This window comes from Schistocerca serialis, chromosome 4 (assembly GCF_023864345.2).
Source record: "Schistocerca serialis cubense isolate TAMUIC-IGC-003099 chromosome 4, iqSchSeri2.2, whole genome shotgun sequence".
Lineage (NCBI taxonomy): Eukaryota > Metazoa > Arthropoda > Insecta > Orthoptera > Acrididae > Schistocerca > Schistocerca serialis.
Window position 1 is genome coordinate 225,760,379 of NC_064641.1, and position 23,864 is coordinate 225,784,242.

The 23,864-nt window shown below is 39.9% G+C and overlaps 1 protein-coding gene across 2 annotated transcripts in view; it reads left to right on the plus strand.

Moving 5' to 3' along the window:
• The window catches only part of LOC126473368 (ankyrin repeat and BTB/POZ domain-containing protein 2), a 661,367-nt gene that overhangs the window by 370,792 nt on the left and 266,711 nt on the right, over window positions 1-23,864 (plus strand). For both annotated transcript variants that reach the window (XM_050100375.1, XM_050100376.1), the window contains one exon: window positions 13,672-13,870. In XM_050100375.1, the coding sequence (XP_049956332.1) occupies window positions 13,686-13,870 (185 nt within the window). In that variant the 5' untranslated portion in view covers window positions 13,672-13,685. The remainder of the gene's footprint in view (window positions 1-13,671; window positions 13,871-23,864) is intronic.

Below are 23,864 nucleotides of genomic sequence, written 5' to 3' on the forward strand. Positions count from 1 at the left end.
GCACAGGATAGAGTAGCATGGAGAGCTGCATCAAACCAGTCTCAGGACTGAAGACCACAACAACAACAACAACATACACTTGTTACAGTTTTGATCCTTTTTAGACAATTAATATATATATGTTTACATAGTGTGTGTTGGAGCAAGCTGCTCACCAGCGCAGTTAATGTTGTGCGCTTCCAGCAATCGTTGGCTTCCAGCGTTGGTTTCCCAATGCATCTCTGGCAGCACGTAGTCTTTGCGCATGCGCAATAGCATCACTGAATTTCGCGTGCGGCAGTTTCAAAATCGCTGTGTTATGACAATCTTGCACAGTATTCACTTTCACATAGTGTTCACTACAAGTTGTTATTCCAGCATAAATGGCGTGTTAAGTCCGGTGACACCATAAGATTGAGCGTGTGTGTGATCTGAAGCAACGTCCATGTCTTCTGTTACGACACAACACTCCAGGTCCTTGTGCGTTTTCATGACTATTGTTCCCGGGGCTTATATGGTCGATGTAGTTTTTAGCCTCCACATCGCCTACGACAGGTGCTGAGTTTATTTTCTCCAAAGCATGTGAAGGCCGGCCAGGAACAACGGCGTCGATGTTCGCAAAGGTAGGTGTATCATCACGTTGTTTACACTCGCCAACAAACGTTCAATTGCAGTGTGGAAATCCTCATTATCATCCAAGTAAATTGCAGTTTATATCGGTTTACAAACAGTTATTTGGTTTATGCACCATAAGTTTCACAAATTTCGTCGTTTATAACGTTCACTGTTTAACACAGTTTGCAACACTTTTTGCCACATTTACATTTTAACAAAGTTCACGGTGTCCCAGCATGTTTACATAGTTAATTATGAAAGCTTACATTTCGTGGTCACATTTCAAAATACACTCCTGGAAATGGAAAAAAAAACACATTGACACCGGTGTGTCAGACCCACCATACTTGCTCCGGACACTGCGAGAGGGCTGTACAAGCAATGATCACATGCACGGCACAGCGGACACACCAGGAACCGCGGTGTTGGCCGTCGAATGGCGCTAACTGCGCAGCATTTGTGCACCGCCGCCGTCAGTGTCAGCCAGTTTGCCGTGGCATACGGAGCTCCATCGCAGTCTTTAACACTGGTAGCATGCCGCGACAGCGTGGACGTGAACCGTATGTGCAGTTGACGGACTTTGAGCGAGGGCGTATAGTGGGCATGCGGGAGGCCGGGTGGACGTACCGCCGAATTGCTCAACACGTGGGGCGTGAGGTCTCCACAGTACATCGATGTTGTCGCCAGTGGTCGGCGGAAGGTGCACGTGCCCGTCGACCTGGGACCGGACCGCAGCGACGCACGGATGCACGCCAAGACCGTAGGATCCTACGCAGTGCCGTAGGGGACCGCACCGCCACTTCCCAGCAAATTAGGGACACTGTTGCTCCTGGGGTATCGGCGAGGACCATTCGCAACCGTCTTCATGAAGCTGGGCTACGGTCCCGCACACCGTTAGGCCGTCTTCCGCTCACGCCCCAACATCGTGCAGCCCGCCTCCAGTGGTGTCGCGACAGGCGTGAATGGAGGGACGAATGGAGACGTGTCGTCTTCAGCGATGAGAGTCGCTTCTGCCTTGGTGCCAATGATGGTCGTATGCGTGTTTGGCGCCGTGCAGGTGAGCGCCACAATCAGGACTGCATACGACCGAGGCACACAGGGCCAACACCCGGCATCATGGTGTGGGGAGCGATCTCCTACACTGGCCGTACACCACTGGTGATCGTCGAGGGGACACTGAATAGTGCACGGTACATCCAAACCGTCATCGAACCCATCGTTCTACCATTCCTAGACCGGCAAGGGAACTTGCTGTTCCAACAGGACAAAGCACGTCCGCATGTATCCCGTGCCACCCAACGTGCTCTAGAAGGTGTAAGTCAACTACCCTGGCCAGCAAGATCTCCGGATCTGTCCCCCATTGAGCATGTTTGGGACTGGATGAAGCGTGGTCTCACGCGGTCTGCACGTCCAGCACGAACGCTGGTCCAACTGAGGCGCCAGGTGGAAATGGCATGGCAAGCCGTTCCACAGGACTACATCCAGCATCTCTACGATCGTCTCCATGGGAGAATAGCAGCGTGCATTGCTGCGAAAGGTGGATATACACTGTACTAGTGCCGACATTGTGCATGCTCTGTTGCCTGTGTCTATGTGCCTGTGGGTCTGTCAGTGTGATCATGTGATGTATCTGACCCCAGGAATGTGTCAATAAAGTTTCCCCTTCCTGGGACAATGAATTCACGGTGTTCTTATTTCAATTTCCAGGAGTGTATGTTGACAATATGCAAAGTTTTAACACATATACAAATACATATAAATTTACAAGAATATGCATGTGAAATATTTACACTAAAAAAAATTATACCAAGTCCCATTGGCTTTCTTTTATTGGGGTATTAATTTTTTTTATTTTTATTTATTATTATATTTTTTTTATTCAGGTTTGGGCGTGCCATGGGATATCAGACTTAATACTTAAAGCACGGGCTTTCCTTCATTTATTATTTCTTTCTTTCTTTTGATTCCATATCTTGGCTGGCTAGTGGTTGACCAGGCTTGTAATGCCATCAACATTCAGTTTTCTTCATGTCTTTTTATTCATACCTGAAAGTTTACTGTCACACAATATATTCTTACATTCCATAAACAAACAATACCCAGCTGCAGGAGGTGGTAGGATGATGGAGAAGGAAAGAAAGATAGACTGGAAGAAACTAATCACTACCTAAAAACTGCCAAATCCTACTGCTAATACATAAAAAGAGTACACAATACGTTATAATGTTTGCATCACCTTCAAGGGGTGTGTGAAAGGGGGTGCTTACAATTTACCAAATCATGGGTAAATGTAAGTGTCCTTACGTCAAGTCTGTGTAGGGTAACATCATGACAGATTCTCTGTTTGTGTTGTGATTGTTCATATGACTTAGCGTATTATACCTTAACAAATCCTTGTATGAGTGAATCGTATATCTGCTCAGTACATCCTCAATATCTCCACTTCTTGTGGATACCGTCTGTACAAATGGAAAATGTATCTCAGAGATTGTCTCTCTCATAATGTGTATTATATGATAACATATCAAATTTCCTCTCAAGAGTTCAACCATGAACTTTCTTCTACTTTAGTGAAGGTTAAACATCATGTATGTGGTATATATATATATATATATATATATATATATATATATAATTTCTATCTATACACCATAAATAAAGAACATATTATTATAATTGACAGTAAAATGTCTCTTTCTCACTGTCCGTTGCTCGACGTCGGCTGCACGGATGGTCACTGCTCCTTTGCACTTACCTTGCATAGCCTGAAAAGTCAAATGTCTTCAACGTAGATGTAATTTTGTCATCTGTTCGCTTAAGTGGAGGTGTTGTACGAATCGCAAAACGGCCTTAATAACTCTCCTATCTTTTGCTTCCTCAGGGTTTTCTGTCTTTTGTAAAAAAAATTTTTTCTATACAAATGTATTCACATGAGGGCTGTGTAAAAACTATATTTCAACTTAAGTTCCTTAAAATATCATTCTCCTGGTGAACACAAACTATAAATGTTTTCTTCCACACAGTGGCTTAACAAAACTTAACAAAAGGTTACCAAGTTACAGTTCTGCCATAAATTAAAGCTAATGTGTTTCCAAGCTTCGTTCTTATCACACTTATCTCCACAGCTGTAATCATCATAATGTTCACTCTGCTTTTCTTGCATTCGTTCATTTTCAAGGGCACAGAAAATAGATTCACATTTAGTGTCTTGTACTCACGTGTTCTAACTCATCACAAATGTTTTCTTTCAAATTGAAATTCTTATATAATCTTAAAGATGTAGACTGTTTACTCACTTCTCTATGTAGCACAATATTACCAAAACATTCTCACTCATTCCTTACTCACATATTCATCATAATATATATATCCTTATACATTAAACATATTCCTCATCAAACATTAATATATCACATACGTGGGGCCATTTGGCACTTCCATTCTCATAAAATTCCAATAATATTTTCCTCAAATAATCTGTCTCCATCAACTACTTCACAGTAACTTACCTTCTTATAATAACCTAAATATTAACTCATTCATACTGATCATTCATTCTTACGTCCTCATTCATTCTGCTACATACCTATGTCATTACTGATTTCAACAGCTATTATCTCCTGTCATTGGAGTGCCTTGAAATAACTAACTAATTGTTGATTCACCTTATAATTTACAATTAACAACAAATGTAACCTGTGTAGATCTCATTCCTACATTAATATCTTTTCTCATTTAGTAAGTGTACTCACCTGGGTTTACATTCTCTTCATAATTATGTGTACAAGTGTAACTGCAGTATATAATTTCCATAAATGAATGTTTGTGTTCTTAGGCTGTACAACTTAATGTTCGTGTATTCAATACAAATACACTCCTGGAAATTGAAATAAGAACACCGTGAATACATTGTCCCAGGAAGGGGAAACTTTATTGACACATTCCTGGGGTCAGATACATCACATGATCACACTGACAGAACCACAGGCACATAGACACAGGCAACAGAGCATGCACAATGTCGGCACTAGTACAGTGTATATCCACCTTTCGCAGCAATGCACGCTGCTATTCTCCCATGGAGACGATCGTAGAGATGCTGGATGTAGTCCTGTGGAACGGCTTGCCATGCCATTTCCACCTGGCGCCTCAGTTGGACCAGCGTTCGTGCTGGACGTGCAGACCGCGTGAGACGACGCTTCATCCAGTCCCAAACATGCTCAATGGGGGACAGATCCGGAGATCTTGCTGGCCAGGGTAGTTGACTTACACCTTCTAGAGCACGTTGGGTGGCACGGGATACATGCGGACGTGCATTGTCCTGTTGGAACAGCAAGTTCCCTTGCCGGTCTAGGAATGGTAGAACGATGGGTTCGATGACGGTTTGGATGTACCGTGCACTATTCAGTGTCCCCTCGACGATCACCAGTGGTGTGCGGCCAGTGTAGGAGATCGCTCCCCACACCATGATGCCGGGTGTTGGCCCTGTGTGCCTCGGTCGTATGCAGTCCTGATTGTGGTGCTCACCTGCACGGCGCCAAACACGCATACGACCATCATTGGCACCAAGGCAGAAGCGACTCTCATCGCTGAAGACGACACGTCTCCATTCGTCCCTCCATTCACGCCTGTCGCGACACCACTGGAGGCGGGCTGCACGATGTTGGGGCGTGAGCGGAAGACGGCCTAACGGTGTGCGGGACCGTAGCCCATCTTCATGGAGACGGTTGCGAATGGTCCTCGCCGATACCCCAGGAGCAACAGTGTCCCTAATTTGCTGGGAAGTGGCGGTGCGGTCCCCTACGGCACTGCGTAGGATCCTACGGTCTTGGCGTGCATCCGTGCGTCGCTGCGGTCCGGTCCCAGGTCGACGGGCACGTGCACCTTCCGCCGACCACTGGCGACATCATCGATGTACTGTGGAGACCTCACGCCCCACGTGTTGAGCAATTCGGCGGTACGTCCACCCGGCCTCCCGCATGCCCACTATACGCCCTCGCTCAAAGTTCGTCAACTGCACATACGGTTCACGTCCACGCTGTCGCGGCATGCTACCAGTGTTAAAGACTGCGATGGAGCTCCGTATGCCACGGCAAACTGGCTGACACTGTCGGCGGCGGTGCACAAATGCTGCGCAGCTAGCGCCATTCGACGGCCAACACCGCGGTTCCTGGTGTGTCCGCTGTGCCGTGCGTGTGATCATTGCTTGTACAGCCCTCTCGCAGTGTCAGGAGCAAGTATGGTGGGTCTGACACACCGGTGTCAATGTGTTCTTTTTTCCATTTCCAGGAGTGTATTTATGATCTCGTTTTCACAGCAACGTGCTCATGTTCAACTTAGTCATCATTATATTATGTTGTTTTAGTGCACAAAGGGTTTCAAATGTCTGTGGGGATGCAGCCCCCTCGGCTTGTGAGATAACGGGTATTCTAGGGAGTAACAACCTGGGTGAGGTATGCTTGCTATTCTGAAAGGACCTGAATATAATAGCTGCCATTTTCTGTTCAGTTGTTTTAACTTTGGAGACTTGGGATGTGAACGCAAAAGAACAAGGTCATCAACCTGATAGGTTTGTGTATTTGTAACATGTTTGTCATACTTCTCTTTCCTGATTTTGGCTTTATTGCACAACGTAGTGTATGCCTGTCTTACTTTCTCTTCCAAAGGTGTATGTGTTGTGGATGCGGTTAGCTTTGGAATGGGCATAGCCCACTTGTTCTGTTCAGGTTTGTTTAATAATAATTCCTGTGGTGGGTATCCTGTCGAGGCATGAGGCAAATTGTTTACTATCTGCTCAAAGGGTGCTAAAAATTAAATCCACTTTGTGTGTTTGCGAGGTGAATGTATTCTCACGAATTGACCAAACTCTCTAAAAATTCTTCTACGGGGTTCCCTTCCGGGAGAAATGCTGATGTAAGAATATGTTTGATGTTATGTGTGGCAACAAAAGATTTACATTTTCTTCCCGTAAAATAGGGTGCGTTATCCGTGATAGTGCTGTGGGGTTTGCCAAACCTTGTAAAGTAACTGTTAGTCAAACGTCTAGCAATAGCAGATGCGTTGACAGTGCGGATGGCATACAATTTTAAGTATTTTGAGAAGACATCAAATACAGCAACGATGTATTTCACACCTCCACGAGCTCTGGGATAAGGTCCGGCGATATCCAACGATACTAACTCCAAAGGCCGGTTTGGTATAATAGGATGTAATTCATTCAAAGATGATCGGTTGGAAAATTTTGCTTTTTGGCAGATGATACATTTACGAACAATTTGTAACACTCTCCGACGCAGATTGGGAAAATAACAGTACTGTACTATTTTATCAGTGCATTTGGTGACTCCGTAGTGTCCCCAAGTTTTGTGTGTGAACAGAATAAAATCGTCAACATGCGCGTCGGGTAGACAGACACACCAATGGTGCGAGTCTGGGGTACGCCTATGAAAAAGTACATTTTTGTGTATTGTGTAATATCTTTGTAAATGTGAAGAAGGATCTGTACGTAATTTCTATTTGATATTTGACCACCTGGGGTCGCTGTCCTGAAGTGAAGCAAAGTTCTTGCACATATTGCGGTAGTATGGGGCGTATGTACCATCATACATAAGTAAGATGTTAAAGTCTGATGTTTGCTCGGAAAGTTCCGAAAAATCCTGTATGCCTTGGGGCAAACGGGACAGGGCATCTGCTACTACGTTTGATTTACCTTTAATGTAAATAATTTCGAAGCTGTATTCTTGCAGTGAAGGGCACCACCGGGTGAGCCGTGAATGAAGCAATTTGCATGATAGCAAGAAAGAAAGGGCTTGGTGGTCTGTGTATATGCGAGTATGTTTACCCCAAAGAAAGTAGCGAAACTTACGGAATGCCCAAATAATGGCAAGAGCCTCCCGCTCCGTCACCGAGTACGACCTCTCGCACTCAGTGAGTGTGCGGCTCGCAAAACTTATGGGTTTGATGACAGATTGTCTTAATTCAGATTGAATTTGAAATAGAAAAGCTCCAAGGCCGTATGATGACGAATCCGTGGCTAGGCAAAAATCTGACGTCATGCCAGGGTGGCAGAGGAGGGGTGCGTTCACCAATGCATCTTTAATAGCCTGAAAATCAGCTTGGCAAAACTCTGTCCATCTCCAAATTGCGTTCCTTTTCAATAAAGTTAGCAGGTGAGAGCTGTTCAGAAGCTGTTTTGAAACAAACTTCCGAAAGAAAGAAGATAAACCTAAGAATGCTTTCTACTGTTTGCGGTTTTGTGGAGGAGGGAAATTACGAATAGCATCAATCTTCTTAGAATCGGGACGAATACCTTCCGGCGAGACAATATGGCCTAAAAACTTGATTTCACGCCTTCCTACTTTGGACTTCGAAAGATTTACTGTGACTCCAGCTTGTGAAAATTTAAATAAAATTTGCTGTAACATATCAATATGTTCCTCTCACGTATTTGTTGCCACGACGATGTCATCGACGTACGCCGTGACGCGTGACAACAAACACGGACCGAGAACGGCGTCAAGCGCCTCGATGAACACGCCCGCGCTTTCGCGCAAACCAAAAGGCAACACACAAAACTGATAACTGCGTCCTTCACAAAGGAAAGCAGTGTATTTACGACTGTCATTGTGAAGGGACACCTGCCAGTACGATGAGCGGAGGTCAATATTAGTTAGGTATTGTACATTATAAAATTTTAGCAACTGTTCATCCAAGTTGACGGGTCTTGTGTTAACGGGTATAATAATTTTGTTGATTTCACATCGTCTAGTACCAATCTGACATTTCCATCTTGCTTGCCTACCGCCAGGATAGGACTGCAATAAGGGGAATGTGATTTTTCTATAACACCCCAGGTCAACATACGCTCGATTTCACGTAAAACTGCAGGTTTCTTCGCCCATGGAATATTATAATGTGTCCTACAATAAGTCTTATGTGGCCTAACATCCATTTTGTAGCTATAACTACTGATTACGTCAGGCCTCTCACTGAAAACTTGTGCATAATCACATAATAATTTGTACAGTTCTTCTTGCTGTTGTTTCGTTAAATAGTCAGATTCGACACATTTCTGATACAATAAATCCTGCTCAGTCTCCTGATAGTCTGAATCTTCAGGTGTTAAATTACATGCACTAACTATGGTAGGATATACCAATTGAAATTGACTTACTTCGTAATGTTTTTGTCGTGGTTCAATCGTCTTGTTAAGTTCAACATTAATCCTACGGATAATTGACATATGCCATTACTTAAATCTATGATTGCTTTGTGTTCATTAGCCATGGTTTTAGCTGTTTTGTCGTTTCCTGACGATGCGTTTGCACCTATCGCCAAACACGGCACAACATTGTCTCGTAATTTTGTCACTTCGTCTTATATGTGTTTTGTCTCGTCTTTAACATGTGTCTTTGTTTTTGAAAGTATGTCCTGTGTAATTGTTTCAAGTTTTTTGTCCAGGTAGTCGTCACACAATTTACATTCATGTACAATTCTTTCGGCCATGTTGGTGTCGTTGTTTAGTGACGCGAGGTCCGCTCGATCTTCTAATTTTTCTATCTTTTCTTTGAGGTGGGTTTGTTCAAGAACTACCATTGTGAGCTGTTGGGTAATATTTCCCACTTCTTCAGTCAGCTTTTCTTGGGTGGAGCTAGCTGAAGTTTGAGCCTGAGCTAACTCTTCCACACGAGTATTCACTTCCTGCTGCACAATAACTATTTGAGTTAACTGATTCTCACATCGGGTGATATTGTTTTTTGTTTCATGTGTGAATGTAACCAAAGTTTCTTCCTGTTTAATTACTCGATCGGACAATGTCTCAAATCGCTGGTTGAGCTGTTGAGTGGTGTTATTTAATTCTGTCATCTGTTTTGTCGTTCGTTCAAAATTTTCGTTCATAGTACGGTTTAATACGTCAAATTTTTCGTCGCTTTTATCTAGCCTTTGTTTAAAGTCCTGACCAAGTGCGTCCAGTTTTGCATCAATTTTCTGACTAACGTCTTGTTTCATGTCTGCAAATCACTCTAATAGTCGGTTCAGTTTGTCAGTTTCCTGTGTCCGATTTGTGTCACATTGCTGAATTTGTCTCATATTCGGTTCTGACACTGATGTTAACAATGGCGCTGAGGGTCTAGTCTCGCGTACATTCCACATTTCGTCATTTAAAGTAGCCATCTGTGTATTATCACAAATGTTGCGAGTTTGAGGCAAAATCATTGCATTGATCTGTGAACTCGTCCATGGAGGGAAACGCGGACTTTAGTGTTGGTTGAACGATGAATCTACTTCACTTAACTCATCTGCCGAAACTATCTCTACCTTACCGCGTTCCATTGTAATAGGATGTATAATCATAAGTCAAAAAGGGAATAATATAAGTCTGATTAATAAAGATTTGACTCAAATTTAGGTTGAAATATTTTCTCGTCAATGTAAATGATTGCTCTATTGCAAACAATGATTGAGAAAGCTGCAGCAGGGCGGACAAAATTTTTCGTAACAAATGACTGTTTGGCTGTCAAATTCACGATCTTCATATGCTACAACAATACTATAATTACCACAAACTACAATAGAGATACATAATTTTGAAAAGTCTAGAAGAAAACTACAGGATGTGTGGAAAGGGAAAAATGGATTCTGCAGTTGGCTATTGAATGCTTGAATGAAACATGATTGTGTGACTCACCATTAAATTTTCTGTCCTGCAGCGGCTGGTCAAACACTTCTGCGTAAATCGTATTCGTCAAAATATGGATTTTCTTAATACATCTACATCGGATAATCACCAAAAGTCCTCAAAATAACAGTTTTGCATCAACACATGCCATGCAAAGAAAAACAGATTGAATTAGTTACAAAAATTCTTTACAATATTGTGGTATAATCATTTGCTTAGGTACAATAAAGTTGGTGTTTTAGTTACCCTTTAAAGTTCAGGATTTTTTGATATTCTCTGTTGGGAAAAAATACAAATTAAAGTTTTAAATTTGCTCAAAAACGACACACCCGAAAATTGCGTCCTGTCGGGGGAGCCAGTTGTAGTGGTTAATAAAACAAATAAATGGAGAAGAGAGACCGTAAAAAAGGGAAAGAATGAAATGCAAATCGGACTTCGTATTACAGAAAAGCTATCGGACTTCGTGATTCGGAAAAGCTATTGTTGGGGTGGTCCTTGTGGCGTTTTTGAGCAAAAGTTAAACCAATTTCCACTACAAAACTTAATGAAAAGAAACAGAGAATAATAAAACGTAACTGACAGGGGTAAGTGGCGTAGATAAATCATCCTTTACCAGGTTAACTTGTCTTCTTTCGTGCGGCGTCCAGGTCTTCAAAAATCTCCTTCATTTCTGCGTGAAAAGTCGGCTCCGAAATCTTGCAATAAGTTTCATTGTCCAGGAATTTCTAATGTACACAAAAACCGTCTTGATATTAAATGCAATTCATTTTAGTTGCTTCTCTCCATCCTCCGAATTTCATAACAACTTCCACAATGTCTACACATTAATAAGTTTTTTCGTCTTAATCAGATCACGTCTGCCTTAAGCTTCGGCTATCAAGAGACAATTGAAACGGATAGAAAACAAAAAAAGAGTTACAATGTTAGTAGTTTCTCTGCCGTCGAGCGCTCGTACCGCTGCGACGGGATATGTTTTATCTGAGGGAACGAGTGTAGCGCGGCGAAATTCAAAGTCCCGCTACAATTTATTCAATCTATTTATTTCGAATCGAACGAATTTGTCCGGACACGAAAAAGTCTGAGTTTACCCCGAACAGTTGTACACCCCCAGGACATTGGGACAAATCCGAGGAGACCCGAACGTATGGCAGCCCCAGTAACATTGCCCAATAGAGCATAATGGAAGAGAATTTGCAATTAAAACCCTTGTATCGATTTCTGAAACTTAAAATTTGGTTGTTTAATACAGTGGAATTATGACGGAAGTATTCGTCAAACGTTCGAAAATATGCACAATCTTATGTTAAGGATTTTTTTTTTTTTACTTTCACTGTTTCAAAAATTACGTGCAATAATCGTAAACATTATTATTATATTCTATACAGAACGGCTGGCAGATATTTTTATTTTCCCCGGAAAAATTGGCCAAAAAGGCGAAGGAAGAAGCCTCATGTCACGACTGAGTGACTAACAGAACGAAGACAGCTGAATCGTTTACATGTATATCAATAACATATTCCTGACGTTACCAGAATGGGGGCGATCTGTAGAATAATGAATTCAGGAAAAACTCAAAACAGCTAGTAAAGCATTTTTTGAGATAAATGGTTTTATTTAAATAAAGAATTTACTAGCGATCTTAGCTGTTTGGAGTTTTTCCCGATTTCATGTAGCAATATCAAATAAGCCTAAGTAATTTGTAGAAGAAAACGAAACAGATATCGAAAAAATTTGTGTGTGTCTCGGAACGCCTGTAGATTGGACGTAAACTGGGAAAGAAGTGCTGTTTTAAAAGACCAGAGACTGCAAATAAAGACTAAGGAAAATCAATGACAGACTGTAAACCATTGCTGATAGAATGCAATCGACTACATTAGCGACAGCGAACCAGCCAAAGCCTCGGACGGCGGTGAGTAAGTACTTTAATTGCAAGTGTACTTAATATATTAAATAAGTTCAGTTTCTCGCATGTTATTTACGGAAATTTATGGACAAGATTCTGAAACAAGTGTGTCATGTTGTTGGGTGCCCAGCGCGTGCAATGACGAAACCAGGGCGAAAGGATGTCGTTTCATTAAGAACTTCCTTGCAGCAGTGTCGGGAAACGACCCGAGGAAGCAGGCTTCCGGAACCGGTCCATACGTCCCTGAAAATTCCTGCGTTTATGTCCGTACCGGCGCTGCAAAGGTCGTTGGCTGGGGGGCCAAGGGGTTGATGTGGGTTGCATAACGCCTTGCCATACAATCGGCAGAAATGTTTGGGTCGAGCTACGCCTAATACGTCAAAGAAACGTTTCTGAAACATACAGTAGAAAGGCCATACGTTCTCCGGAGTAATGTGTGTGTGTGTGTGTGTGTAGGTAGCACGTATGGAGACATGCGCAGTAAAACGGGCAAACCCCCAAACGTAAAAGCTTAGAGATAAGTGTTGCCATCTGTTGCTGGATACGGGAACTATCAAAATTGACATTGCTCACACCCCTGGTTTTTACATTTGAGAGTTATCCTGTTTCACACACACACAGATTTCTTGGATGCTGGAACTTGAATATAATAGATGTGCAGCAAGTCATGGAAGTATTTGTTTTTCAGTTAGTTTTTATTACCAACTAAAAAGATTTGAGAGGTGTTCTGTTTTCTTGATACCTAATGGTGTTAGGCATAGTTATAAACGATTCACTGCAGTTTTCTGAAGCATTAACATCTGTAGTTTTCAGTACGCAATGGTTTGATGAAGTACCTTCAGCCACAGAATAACGAATTACGTACCACACATGCAAACCAAAAGAAATTTGTACAGTGTAACAGCAATACTAGCTGTTTTGATCACTAGCTGCTGTGACCAAAGTGAATAAAGTATGATGCATTAACAATATTATTCATCATGTTTTGCATCTGTTATGAGGTTTTAAGGAATTTATATTCCCAGAGTCCAGATTATATGTTAATTTAAAGCTACAGGAAATGTATTAAACACATTTCCAAATTCTTGAACATCTCAGTTTTCTGGTTCATTGGTGTGAGTAATTAAGGGAAAAAAAGTCTTAGTACAGGACTCCATAATGACACTTTGAGTAAAGTACAAAGCCTATGTGGCAATTAAGTTTGCAACTATACAGTCACAAAAAAACAATGTTTGAACTGCCATTCATCTGAAACTGATTCCTTAAAACTGTAAGTATCATTAAGGAGTAAATGTTCTGTCATGTAAGTTTATGCATTCTTAATATCCATGAATAGGTCATAAACACCCCTGATCATCTCAGACTTCCAGCTTTCACAGTTCAGCACAAGCACCCATAATGCTTAAGCTTTCTTTGGTGGTTGCTGACAACTAATGATATCTTTGGCAGTTTGCAGTACAGCTTGTAACCTGATGCTGGGCATTCTATGTTTCAGGCAGAGCAGTAGTCATGTCCACACCTGTGTCGGCTCCCTGCTCCTCTGGAGGACCCACCGCAGCCTCTGGTCCACATTCTCAACCAGTACACAGCCAACCAGTTGCCGAATTTAGGGATGCCGACCACTACCGCAGTGCACTCAGCCCACTGTGCATGACCGAAGGCAGTCATGAGATTGTTAGGCCGAAGCCCAGAAGGTGAGTAACATTTACAGTATAAAGGCCGCTAAAACAGAATACAGTGATAGGAAACATAAGATGCTTAGATCTCAACATCATTTCTATTGATATCATGGCAGTACAAAAGAAGCAAGGAAAAAATAAGTTTCTTTCAATCAATTCATCCAGCGTTTCATATTAAAACCCAAAAGAAAGGGGTTCATGTAGTTTCTAACTCATTAGAGCAGCAGGTTGGCTACAAATGTCATTACAGTAATTTTTTTCAATTTTTTGTATATTTGTAGTATTAAGTCTATAAACTCATGCAACAGAAATTTTTGTAAAACTGTAATGAGTCATATAGGAGAACAGTTCTGGCAAATAATTATTTAAAAATAATTATATTTTCATTATTTTCTTTATTTTGATATAACTACTAGATTTTACTTTTGTTAAACATGCACTGACACTTTTTGATACAATATGCTAAAAAAGGACTATACACAGTTTACTTTTTGCAACTGTATTAGTCTGCACGGTTCCAAAACAGATCACTGATGTACTTCTAAGAAACAATCAACACGTAACACAGAGGCAGAATACCAAGTATAAAACATCTCCACTTACCTGGACAGTGTGAAAAGATAAGATAAAGTTATAAGCTAATGACATGCAAATTTGAATGTGAGCCTCAGACGTAATTTATGTTTTGCCTCTTTGCAGAATTTACAAATCAGATTCATTTGCAGTATGCCATTGTGACCTAGATGAATTATAGTTTTCCTAAAGTAATGTGAGAAAGTGACTTTTGTGAAGTAGTATTGTTATTTATGCAGGTAGTGAGCAACAATTGTTGACATTATGAGATTTACTTGGCAAGTTTCTCTGTTAGAAGTGTAGTGGACTAACTTGCAAATGTGAAGCAGTCAGGCAGCTGATTAGCTGTGAGAACTAGGAGGAGAAACACACTGCTCTGGTTTCTGTGGGAATCTGCCAACACAACATGAAAAGAGAAAGGCATAGCTTTTCCTCTGCAGTATGACCAGCTGAGATGAGTAGAAGTGCCTAGTGTCATGTGACAGGTTGGATGAAAACACTCTTATAGCAGATCTATGCAAAACTGGATATGTTACATGCTGAATGATGATTTTGTGAACTCTAAAAGAAGTCAGTATTTGTTGTTAGCTTCTATAAACTCAACCATTGAAATTGGAGTAAATATTCAGCTACCCATTGGAAATAAACTACAGCTATTTAGTATAACTAAGGAGACACAAGCTTTTTTCAAAGTATTACCTCTCTTTCTCATTTATCGGATTAAATTTAGCTGGCATAATTATGAATAGTGTTCAAGAGGGATAGTGAGGTTTACTGTTAACACAGTAGGCCTACACAGAGTAAGTCTCTGTTATATTTGTCTTTTGTTACTGTATAATCGATTTATTTCATATCCCTGTTGGGATCCACAGAACACAACAAATGAATGAATTAAGTTTATAAATCCGAAAAATCTTCAGCATGTGATCTTTGGACTTGGTATCACATGTTGCAAAACTGAACATTTACTTTCTACTGTTTATCTTCCACTAAAAGGAATGTTTTAAAAGATTATGAAAGCTAGAGATTCAACTTCTGTATTCTTCTTCTCCTTTTTGTTTGTGTACTAGCCACATATTACCAGTCAGTCACTGTTTCAGCAGTTGCTACGTACAAAACATGTATTCTTTCAGATACATGATTCATATCAGTTTGCAATTGGGAGGAGTGTTATTCAAATTTCCCTCCAGTGATGCAGATTTAGTTTATTTTGATTTCCATGAATCATTTAATACATATGCTAGGGTGGTTCCTTCTAAAGTATGTAAACTTTTGAATTCCCATTAATGGATATACTAGGGTGGTTCCTTTGAAAGCGACACAGTCAGTTTCCTTACTTATCCCTCTCCTGCTGTAATTTATCCCCTCCCTCTAACAATACCATTGTTGTCAGAATGTTAAAACCTCCTTTTCCTTCCTTCATATTAATTTTTACTACTATACTTTGAATTAGGATTTTCATTCAATTTACATTCTGTTTAAAACACATTTGTGCATAGCAGTAACGGATTTATAGAATTATGTATAGCTCCGGGAACATATACACTATCTGAATGAAAGTACCCAGACACTGCTATGCAGCATGAAATTGACCACTAGATGGCATGAGAGGTGGACCTGCAAGTGTAAAAGGAGGCAGGGAGTATTGCCTTGTCATGGGTGAGTTATGAGATCTCAGTGATTTTGAATATAGACTGGTCATTTGCCTGAATAACAAATCCATCAGGGACACTACAGCCTTCCGAGAACTGTCCAAGTCAATTGTTGGTGATGTAATTGTGAAGTGGAAAAGTGAAAGAACAACCACAGCTAAACAAAAATCAGACATACCGACAAATATGGACTGTTGTGTACTGAGGAGGACGTTTATAAAAAATCCATGAAACCAGTCAAAGGAAACACGTGAGAGTTTCAAAGTGCTACCAGCATCCATGCAGTACAGTGACTTTACATAGTGAATTAAAAAGAATAGGGTACAATGGTTGAGCAGCTCTTCATAAGCCTAAGTTTGTTTGTTTGGTGCTACATGATGCTTGAGGTGGTGTAAAGAGTGATTCCACTGGTTGGTGGATGACTGGAAAAGAGTTGTTTGGAGTGATGAATCACACTATACACTGTTGGCAGTCTGATGGAAGGGTTTGGGTTTGGTGTATGTCTGAAGAACATTACCTCCCAACATGTGCAGTACCATCTGTGAAACATGGAGGAAATGGTGTTACAGTATGGGGGTGCATTTCCTGGTTAAGGTGTGGTGCCCTTATTGCACTTAAGAAAATGCTAAATGTGGAAGAATGTCAAGACATTTCACAACATTGAATTCTGTGTATGGCAGAGAAACAGTCTGAAGATAATGATTATTTGTATCAGTGTGACTGTGCACCCTATCGTAAAGTAGCATCTATGAGGCAGTGGTTGGTGGTTAGTAACATTCCTGAAACAAGTTACCCTGCCCAGAGTCCTGACCTCAATCCAATGGAATACCTTTGGGTTGAGTTATAGTGTTGATTTTACTACAGATCCCAATGCCCAATATCACTACTTGTATTGATTCTTGAAGAAGAATGGGATGCTGTTCCTTTACAGACATTCAGACATGCCACTGGAAGTGTCCCCAACAGAGTTCAATCAATCATAATGAAGATGGGTGGATACAAGCTATATTATGTTCACTAATAAATGTCTGGATACTTTTGGTCAGATAGAATATAATATTAAATATTTGTAACTTACCCAAAATAGTAGGAAACGTCTGAATAGAAAGTGAAAAACTGATAAAGACACACAGTTTACTTTTTTGTACTCATAAAAGAACCTGAATATATAATGTAATAAGTAAAGTGGTAATTAAAGGCTTGGGAAGAAAAGATGAATACTAATGCAGTGAAATGCGGCTGCATTGTTGATTATTGGGAAATATGCCATATGCGTTCAACAATAGTCGTAGACGAAATATACAAAATATTTCTTGTCTTTCAAGTTTGTTACATCACAGAGAAACATTAAGTAACACATAATGGAATCAAGTAAATAAAGAAAGTGACAATACTGGAAGGTAAATTCTAGAAAGCCAGATAACAGAAAACAATCCAGGCATGGTTATAAGACTATGTATGACAGATTAATCTCAAGTGACAGGCACTCAAAGAAAAACATCTTGCAAATAATTACGTTGATAAATCAAAGAACAACTTTCAGGATGGGTTGCACAAACATTATTCAGACCACTACAGAACACTCATGTAGAAGAATGCTAATTTAAAAATGAGACTGGTAACCTAGTAACATTGTGCATACACTCACAAATGCTATAATTTATCTCATGCCTCATCGAAATAGGAGAGAAAATACAACACATAATAGAATAATAGTATCTTCTGCCACACTCTTTTTAGTGATTAACATAGATGCAGATGGAGAAAAAATAATAGAAACAAAATTCTATGAATTTGTGTTCAAAGTCAAAAAATGAAGAGCATTGAGAAATTCAATATTATCTTGCTACTTACAAGCACTTCTCTGAGAGATAAACTCAATCAATTTAAATGGATGGTTAATCTTTGAAAATCTGAACTGTGCTCTGTGTTTGACAAATAATTAACAACCATTTTTGACTACAGTGCTAGATGTACTCCTTAGCTTATTACAGGGTTTGATACTTTTCCCACAGATGCATGTAACACTGCAAGTGTTGTTCAGAAGGAAGTGTACTTCCTCCTCTGTAATTGCAGTATAAGTGGTCTGGCTTCCTTTCCTGAATGCCCCCAAGGTCTGGGTCTGAGGAGAAACCTTGAGTGAGTGTAGAACTGGAACCAGGGCATCACACCGGGAGAAGCCAGCTGCTGCACAATGGGAGGAAGTTGAGACCTTGAGTAGTCCTGCTTCTGACTTCAGCCAGCAGTGAGCCCTGAGAGCTCAGTGGCAGGAACAGTTGCCAGTGCAGTGCACTCAGTGTGGTGTGACAGTGTCAGTCTCTTGCTGGTGCTAATGGATTGGGAATTTGTGTAAATGGTTTTTCAGTTTTTGGTTCATAATATGAACGAAATAATAACGACATTTGGCTTTCTCAAGATTTATGTTAAATGTGACTATTGTAGGAAATTGTAGTTGCAGTTATAGTGAAGTGAATGTACCATTTGAGTGGAAATGAAAATTTTGATTCAGATCTGTTTTTAAGTATAGCTGGAGCATTTTACAAAAATGAGATTGTTGTTGTTAACCAGAGATGTCTTGTAATCATAATTGCCAGTGTGTATTATGCAAGGAACTCGATGGATTTTATCTTCATGGAGATTTTATGCATTCGCAAGTGTCAAATAGTAATTTCATCCTTAGACGACCTGAAGAAGGCGTACAGCATAAGGATATTATCCATCGAGACAGGCAAACTAGTTCATTTTCGTCTATTTTGGACAAAACATTTTATTTTATAAAACCCCAAAGGAAGTTTTTACCTAAAGTGAAACTGTCAAGGACACCTAAAAAATTTCAACAAAGGCTTGGGGTAGATATGGGCAGTAATATGTGGCATTTGTGTTCAGGCTGGTTTTCTTCGGGTCATGTCGATCATAGAACACGAAATTTTGTAACAGACTTTAAAAATCCACTAATAAGTGGAACTTACAATGCAGACAGTGAGAATACTAGTTGCGTGTCAATGGCAAACTGTGAAAGTGAAATCAATCAAGACTGTGAATCACAGGGTGGGTATTCTTACAATCCAGAGACTTCTCATGAACAGTTGAACATAAATAGTGAAAGTGAGAAAAGTAGTTCAGAAACGGATTCAGCTAGTGTAAGCAGTATCACTTACTGTGAAACAAAACGTGACAATTTCTTTAGTTGTGAGTGCAAATGTAATTTTTTAAATGAAAACATACTTAAAATACCTAGCATTGATCGTATAGAAATTGGGGACAGAGTTATAGTGAATGATTCTCATGACAGAAATATTGATCATTTAATGGAGAAGCTACAAAACATAGAACTGTCAGAATCTCTTGCAGCTACTGAAGATAAATCAGTGGTCAGCAGTCAAATTTCACCAGACATTGGGTAAGTTTTTGAGAAATAAGCAACAAAAAAACTGTAAATTCAAAGAAATTAAGGAGGGCATCTACAGCCTGGCATAACAATTAATTGATATTTCATGATTTGCAAGATTACTGCATGAGGATGCAACTTTTTAAGACTAATGCCTGATGGAAGCTTTCATTTGAGTGTTCATAGTTTTGAATCCCGATTGTGGTGGATTACATATTTTGTAGTTGGTATTATAGAATCTGTAAAAATGAAAATTATTTGAAAAGACATCTTTTGCTGTACAGCTTAGTAGTAGTGGGTATTTTTGAACTACTGTTTTAGAGTTAATTATATTTTTAACTATATGTTACATATAATAAATGTTAGTTCAGCACTAGCTGTAATCACATTTCAACTGAAAAAAAGTGGAGAGAAGGGAGGTAAATATGTAAGAAAGAGAGAAAGCTTAGAATTGGAGGGGTGAATCAGTTAATGGCATTTATTTTTTGTAGGAGAGTGGTAGTATATTCATGTGTATGACTTTTGGAGGATGTCATCTCATCTTAAATTGTGTTCTTTTCAGTGAATATGATGATAAAATGTGTGAAACATTACTGATTTTCGTATATGGAAGAGTCATACACTATGTCAGTGTGAAAACGTGGAACCATTACATCCCTTAGAAACATTTTGGCACTCATATTATATGAAAACTGTTCTCTTATGGACTTTAGGCAGTTTTGAAATGTGTGTAGATGTAGGATATCCAACAAGTGCTCCTCAAAGTCTTCTAGAACATGTCTTGTTTCTGGAATTTTTTGTGTGCAATTGAAATTATTTATCTGCATTTCTTGTAAAGGTAGTCTGCCATTGTTGATGTAGAACTGGGACTAAGCAAATGCCAGCACCCTAACATTTTATTTCCCACACATTTCACTCAGTGAAGGATATTACATGTTAACAGCAGTTACAGGCACGTGATAACTAGTATGGGGGATCCTCAGTATGGTGTCTGTGTAATGTTTTAGAAGATTACAGTATTTCCTGCAGGTTATCACTACATATTCTTTCAGTAAAACATACTGAACAAGTGACAGTCTTCCAGAGACAAAGAGCTTTGGTAAATGATAACAGTTACTCTGAACAGAACTTCGATTACATATGTTCAGTAGTAATGACTCCAAATTAAGTTAGTATAGGCTACCCTTTTGATGAAGAAGAGGTTTTACTAGTGAGTCTCATTTCACTGATGGCACCTATCTCTCTCTCTCTCTCTCTCTCTCTCTCTCTCTCTCTCTGTCTCTCTCTCTCTGTGGTTACTTGACATGTTCTAACCTTAGACCTTAAGCTTTTGAATGCACTGGATGTCAAGAAGCAAGGTGAAATCTGTCATATAATTATAAGGAAGGTGTACCATCACTTATCATACAGATTAAATTACAAGTACGTATGTAAACACAATGAATGAATCAGAGGATTTAGCCTCCACGTTCTGTAGACATTTAATTTTAGAATTAAAGAGATAATATGCATTTTCACTATTGCAATACTTAAGAGTATGAACTTGCATTTATAAGCAGAGCTCAGATTATTCTGCTACCAGCATGATTTCTAAAACACTTTAGGCAAATGCTAGGGTAGATCTGTAAACAAGGCAGAGCCTATTGCTTTCTTCAGCATCTTCGAGTGAGCTAGTGTTCTTTCTCTAATATCTTCAATTCTGGCATGCCACTACATTCTATTGATCCTTTTTTCCTTAAATTTTTAAAGTAGCCGAAGACTGTGGAAACAGATTTCTTCTTCAACTCAATTTGTCTATTTTTATTCACATACTTACTTTCCTTTGCATGGAATAATTGAACCAGTGGCATCTCCTGTTCATGACTGTTTGAGTGTATTATGTAAGTTTTGCTCTGTCACTCTTCTGTATCATAATTGTAATTTACTGTTGAAAACATTGTACAACTGCAATCCAGATGAAAGTGAACATGGATGTCTGATATGTTTAGTAGGGCTTTCTGATGTACCCCTTTGGATGATGTCATTTATATTACAGTATATTATTTTATTGCACTCCATCGTGTTGGTAATGTACTTGAAAGTGCTTAATGCTTGTTTTATTGAGGTTTGAGCCTCATAAATTACTTCTGCAGTAATTCGTCAAGCAGTTTAAGACACTAGAACATTTCAGTGATAGATTGTTTTCATTGAGTTCCAATGTGACAGTTATTCAGTCATCTGCATAGTTAACTGCCTTGCTATTGTACACTGAGATAGATTGTTAATATATAATAAGAACAATAACGATCCTAGTTCAGTAATTTTCACACCTCTCAGCACCTGCTTTCTTTGGGATTGAAATTATTATATTCTTCTTGAAGTCTGAGGGTACTTCACCGGTTTCATACATCTTGCTCATCAGATGTTAGAGTTTTGTCAAGGCTGGCTCTCCCAAGGCTATCAGTAGTTCTAATGGAATGTTGTCTATTCCCAGGGCATTGTTTCAACTTGGTCTTTCAGTGCTTTGTCAAATTCTTCATGCAGTATCATATCTCCCATTTCATCTTTGCCTACATCCTCTTACATTTCCATAATATTACCCTCAAGTGCATCGCCCTTGTGTAGACTCTCTATATACTCCTTTCACCTTTCTGCTTTCCCTTCTTTGCTTAGAACTGGTTTTCCATCTGAGCTCTTGATATTCATACAAGTGGTTCTCTTTTCTCCAAAGGTCTCATTAATTTTCTGTAGGTAGTATCTATCTTACCCTTAGTGATATATGCCTCTACATCCTTACATTTGTCCTCTAGCCATCCCTGCTTCGTCATTTTGCACTTCCTGTTGATTTCATTTTTCAGACATTCCTTTTTGCCTGCTTCATTCACTGCATTTTTATATTTTCTCCTTTCATCAATTAAGTTCAATATCTCTTCTGTAACCCATGTAGCGGAGATGCTTAGTTACATTCCATTCCATACTGGATTTTCCATTGTTTAATTTCTTCTGTTACCCAAAGATTTTTACTATGCCTCATCTTTTTACCTACTTGCTCCTCTGCTGCCTTTACTATTATATCTCAAAGCTACTCATTCTTCTTCTACTGTATTTCTTTCCCCCGTTCTTGTTAATCATTCACTAGTGCTCTCTCTGAAACTCTCTACAACCTCTGGTTCTTTCAGTTTATCCAGAACCCATCTCCTTCAATTTCCATGTTTTCACAGTTTCTTCATTTTTAATCAACAGTTCATAACCCATAGATTGTGGTCAGAGTCCACATCTGCCCCTGGAAATGTCTTACAATTTAAAACCTAGTTCCTACATCTCTGTCTTACCATTATATAATCTATATCTGAAACCTTACAGTGCCTCCAAGTCTTTTCCACATATACAGCCTTCTTTCGTGATTTTTAAACCAAGTGTTAGCTACGATTAATTTATGGTCTGTGCAAAATTCTACCAGGCGGCTTCCTCTTTCATTCCTTACCCTCATTCCATATTTGCCTACAACTTTTCCTTCTCTTCCTTTTCCTACTATCGAATTCCAGTCCCCAATAACTATTAAATTTTCATCTCACTTCACTATCAGAATAATTTCTTTTATCTCATCATACATTTCTTCAATCTCTTCATTGTCTGCGGAGCTAGTTGGCATATAAACTTGTACTACTGTGGTAGGCATGAGCTTCATGTCTGTCTTGCCTACAGTAATGTGTTCACTATGCTGTTCGTAGTGGCTTACCCGGGCTCCTATTTTTTTATTCATTACTAAACTCACTCCTGCATTACCCCTATTTGATTTTGTATTTATAAGGCCACCGAACTTCACTTGTTCCTACCGTATCTAACTTTAACCTATCCATTTCCCTTTTTAAATTTGCTAACCTAACCACCCAATTAAGGGATCTGACATTCCACATTCCGGTCGGTAGAATGCCAGTTTTCTTTCTCCTGATAAGGACGTCGTCCTGAGTTGTCCCTTCCCGGAGATACAAATGGGAGACTATTTTACCTCTGGAATATTTTACCCAAGAGGACACCATCATCATTTAACCCTACAGTAAAGCTGTATGCCCTCAGGAAAAATTACGGCTGTAGTTTCCTCTTGCTTTCAGCCATTCACAGTACCAGCACAACAAGGCCGTTTTGGTTAATGTTACAAGGCCAGATCAGTTAATCATCCAGACTGTTGCCCCTGCAATTACTGAAAAGGCTGCTTCCCCTCTTCAGGAACCATACATTTGTCTGGCCTCTCAATAGATACACCTCCATTGTGGTTGCACCTATGATATGGGTGTCTGTGTCGCTGAGGCACTCATCCTCCACACCAGCAGCGGGGTCCATGGTTCATATGGGGGGCGGGGGGCGGAGGGAGGGTTATAAGATATGCATTAACATACCTCATGACCTCATCTTTTCT